Here is a 4,686-nt window from a genome sequence, read left to right on the forward strand (position 1 = left end):
CTTCTTTACCTATCTTTATGCCTTTAATTTTCCTGCATCACTGCCCTAGCTAAAACCTCCGGTATACTGTGGAATAGAATTTGTCTTACTGCTGATTTTAGGCAGACAATATTCAATATTTCATTAAATATAATGTTAACTGTAGGTTTTTTGCAGGTGACTTTTATCAGGTTGAAGAAATTCCCTTCTATTTTTCGTTCATTAAGTGTTTTTATCGTGAAAGAATGTTGAATTTTGTCATTTTCTGTATCTGTTGAGACAATCAGGTGACTTTTCTATTGATACGGTGTAGTGTTAGATTTTCAGATGCTAAGCGTATCTTGCATTCCTAAGATAAATAGCACTTGGACACAGTATATAATGCTTTATATGTTGGATCTGAATTTCTTGATTTGTTTAGAGCATTTTTATGTTCATATTTTTAAGAAATACTAGTCTGTAGTTTTTTATCTGTAACTATGTCTAGCTTTGATATTGGGGTATTGACCTTATAAAATGAGTTGTAATGTGGTCCCTCTTCGATTTTTGGAAAGAGTTTATGAAAGACTGACAATAATTCTACTCTCAATGTTTGGTAGAATTCACCAGTGAAGCCATTTGAGCCTGGAATTTTCTTTAGGATAACTTTAAAATTACTACCTTTACTTGAGGTCTATTCTAATGTTGTTTGACTAAGTTTTGGGTAACTTGTGTGTTTTTTTTTTTATTTTGATGATGTTATTTAAAATTTTTATTATAGAGGATTTTAAATCCACAGAAGTAGAGATAATAGTATTAGAATCCCCCACGTAGCCATCACTCAGTTTCAACAATTAACAACACATGGCTAATCTTTATCAATACTCCCACCCGATGTCCTCCTTTCCTACTGATTTGAATCAAATCACAAACATAATGTTATTTCATCTGCAAGTATTTCAGTATGATTTTCTAAGAGATAAAAATTTATGTATTTAAATTGAAAATGCAAATTGTATATATTTATTTTGTACAATATATTTTGAAATATGTATACATTGGGGAATGACTAAATCAAACTAATTAACATATGCATTACATCATGCACATCACTTTTGTGAGGATTTTTTAAGAAATATAACCACAATTATCACACTTAAAAAGAGAACATCGGAAAAATTAACAATAATTCTTTAATATCATCCAACGTCCAATAAGCATGCAAATGGTTGCTAAATTCTATCATGAACATCATTAATTTCTTTGAATCATGATCAAAATAAGATCCATATATTATGACTGATATATTTTCTTAAGCCTCTTTTAGTCTATGGGTTCTGCTTTTAATTTTATTTTCTCTGAAAATGCATCTGTCAAAAGAACTGGTTTGTCTTTTTTTTATTTTATTTTTTATTTTTTATTTTTTGGATATCACTCCATCACCCAGGCTGGAGTGCAGTGGCACAATCATCGTTCATTGCAGCCTTGAACTTCTGGGCTCAAGCAATCCTCCCTCCTCAGGGTACATGTGCACAGCGTGCAGGTTTGTTACATATGTACACATGTGCCATTAATGTCTATGTGGAAAGCGTTATGCTATGCACTTTATAGGATTGTTGGGTTGTTTTTTTTTAATCTTACTCAGAGGTTTCCAACACACTTTATTTTGCAGACCACTGGTTTGTAGCTTTTGAGGACCAACATCTGTATCAATTCCTATAAAATGTCCAATCAATTTCAGTTCCATAGCAGGCTCTTCCATACTGCACACCATGCTTATGGCTGGAGGTCCATGCATGAAGGCTGGAGGTGCATGCATGAAGGCTGCCCTGCCCGCTGGTTCCTGGAGGAGGGCGCGTCCGAGTTCAAGCCTCTTCCAGGAGCTTGATCTTCCCAGGGGTCATTTCCTTTGGCAAGAAGTCAGTTTACATGTGTGGCTTTGGTGCCTGTGAGCACCAGAGCAGGAAGCACCAGAAAAGTGCTTTTTCTCTCATGAAGATGGGCACTTGATCCACTTTACGAAACACAGAGAACACCTTTTTAGATTGCCTATTTATTCTAGAACTACAAAATTTAATTCAAGAAAATATAGGTCCCATGAAAGACTTAAAAGTTTTATAAAACTAAAATCTAGTTTTTCCCAATAAATTGCACTTTAGGCAAAACCCTCCCAACGCTTCTAAAATAATACTCAAATGGGCATCTGATTATACAAGAGCAATTTAAAAAATTAAATATTTATTTGAATAACAAGTTTAAGTTCGAGCTGCAATGTTGGCAATGCAGGTTTTTAACACAGATCATAAAAAGCGTGCACAAAAAAGTACTGGCGCAAAGGACAAAATAATGCTAAGAATTAGGCTAAATAGCTGCTGATTTTAACAAAAGGCCTGAAATCACTATACAAAATATAAAATGTATTAAACACTACCATCCACAGAACAGTCTTTATTATTGATTATATTTAAAAATTATTTGCGTAATTATATATTGAATTGTAAATGAGTATTATACATGAACCTCCATTCGGAAGGCAATTCCTTGTAGCACTATAGAACATCTAATTACATTGCAAAAAGTATCCTTTTTTGCTATCGATAAAACAGTTAATGGTATTACTGTAAATATCAGGAAGGCTACAAAAAAAGAAATAAGATTTCTTTTTTGTCTTCAGAGTGTTTTCCATGCAGTGAAGCACTTGCTGTGTTAAACTGAATGCACTACTGGAGAATGTTCTGGGTCCGAGATGCTCTTGAGAGACAAGACTAGGCTTTTCAAATCAAACACTCAAAGGAATCATGCAACCCTCTTAGGACTGGGATACCGTCATGTGCCACTTACCAATTCTGTCTTTCCAGAAAACTATTCAAGACGCTTAAAAAAAACATCGGACTTCTATGATAAATATACATAAAATGAAGACACCAACTGCTATTTGACACGACTACTGGTAATGTCTGTACTATGTGAGACCACCTTTAAAAAGAACATATGCGGCAAGAGCTAAGTGTCTAAAGATTCAAAATGAATCAACAGTATTGGATAACAATCTAATTCTCAACTCAGAAGCTGCCTCAAGATTAGGTGCATCTTCAGTTAATGTAACAGGAAAAGAAGGCAATGGATTTTATTTTATTAATTGTATCCACTTACAAACCGACCTAAGGTCACCCCGATGTGTAGACACAATGAGATTTTTGTTGTTTATAGTCTTTAATTGAAGTGATAAGGGAAATAGATCTATTTAAAAACAAAACCAAACAGCTATTTCTGTCTAGATTAGGAGGTGGCCCCGGGTGTGGGATTCACGTTTTGAGTAGCCACTTGTGGTGCGACCTCGATGATCCGGGGTTTGTCTATGATTCTCGCTGTGCGATTGCCCTTCTCTACAATCCCAATAATCCATGCTTGGTGGCCTTCACCATATTTGGGGGACTTTATCTCTGCACTGAACCGAGCTGCTTGCTCACGTGGTAAACAGATCAGAAGGCCGCCTGAAGTCTCCGGGCAGGTCCCGTGCATGAGGCCGAACATGTTTCCGCAGGCCTTGCTCACCGCAGCCATCTTGGCCAGCACCAGGAGGTTGTGAATTACAAACGACACCTCGTTCCTCTGCTGCTTGGCCAGGTTCTGCGCATGGCCCAAAATCCCGAAGCCCGTGATGTCAGTGGCGGCGTGGGCATTGAACGTGTGCATGAGTCCTGCAGCTGTCCTGTTGAGCCTCGCCATGTTCATCATCGCCTCCTGGTAGGCCAGCTCTACATCTTCTTGGGTGACCACTAGTTTAATCTTATTCCATTTCTCAGGAATATCCAGCCACTGGTGCACAGCCACTGCCACCTGTGTCCCCAGGGGTTTTGTCAACACCAGCACGTCCCCTGGCACTGCATTGTCTGGCATGATAAATTCACTGGGCTGGCAGACAGTGGTAGCGACTCCTCCCAGGACAATCCAGGGGTTTAGTACTGTTTGGCCGCCCGTTACAGACGTTCCTGCTCTCTCAGCTGCGTCTTTGAAACCTTGGATAATCAGAGGCATCACTTTATCCCTTTCCCTGTCGGTCATTTTATTACTGACTCCAAGGAGCATCAGCATATTGTCACATTCCGTGACCCCCATTGCATAGAGGTCACTGAGGACATTGGCACATGCTATCCTGCCCATCGTGTAAGGGTCGTCTACGATCGGGTAAATGTAATCTGTGGTTTGAACCAAGGAAAGCCCACTGTGCCTCAAAGGAATGACGCAAGTATCCATCCCAATGCCCAGCCTTGGCGTAACGGCTCCCAGAAACTGCTCATCTTCTTGGAAGTGGTTCTCATGTAAAGATTCCAGCAATTTTTGCAGGACATCTTGGGGCACTCTGCAGCCTGTGCCCTTCAGTTCAGTGAATCTGGTTAGCCGGAAGCTTTTGTCCAATTCGTAACTTTCTGGGTTAAAGGACTCCCGCGTAGACATGGTTCTTGGGCCCCGCTCTCCTCACAGCTCAGCCCCTCCCCTCCCTCTGCGGGTTGGCTGAGTTCTTTACGGATCCACCGGCTCGCTTTGCACCCTCCGCGTCCTCCAGATTGTTGGGTTTAACCCTCTCAATGACTCTGTGAGGTAGGTTCTATCATTAGGCCTCTTTTACAGATGAGTGAGTTTATGCTCAGAAAACTTACGAAGTATTCTTGAAAATAAAACTCAACTTGAATATGATTGCGAATATGCTTCCACCTCTAAGTATAA

The 4,686-nt window shown here is 39.3% G+C and overlaps 1 protein-coding gene across 2 annotated transcripts; it reads right to left on the minus strand.

The window, feature by feature from the left end:
* Positions 1-3,152: 3,152 nt before the first annotated feature.
* Positions 3,153-4,416, minus strand: LOC100590282 (selenide, water dikinase 1-like). Of its 2 annotated transcripts, XM_012503844.2 has the most exons (2): positions 3,667-4,416; positions 3,238-3,459 (listed from the first exon to the last, which is right to left on the minus strand). In XM_012503844.2, exons 1-2 carry the CDS (start codon positions 4,414-4,416, stop codon positions 3,238-3,240), a joined length of 972 nt encoding a protein of 323 aa, XP_012359298.2. The 2 variants fall into 2 exon arrangements, with proteins under 2 accessions (XP_003281726.2, XP_012359298.2); XM_003281678.4 differs by having other exon boundaries at positions 3,153-4,416.
* Positions 4,417-4,686: the final 270 nt, after the last annotated feature.

Source organism: Nomascus leucogenys, unplaced genomic scaffold, assembly GCF_006542625.1.
Source record: "Nomascus leucogenys isolate Asia unplaced genomic scaffold, Asia_NLE_v1 Super-Scaffold_576, whole genome shotgun sequence".
Classification (NCBI taxonomy): domain Eukaryota; kingdom Metazoa; phylum Chordata; class Mammalia; order Primates; family Hylobatidae; genus Nomascus; species Nomascus leucogenys.

What these genes read in the sequence shown, in the direction of transcription:
- LOC100590282 (XM_003281678.4), bottom strand. Translation starts at nt 4,416, where the DNA reads ATGTCTACGCGGGAGTCCTTTAACCCAGAAAGTTACGAATTGGACAAA.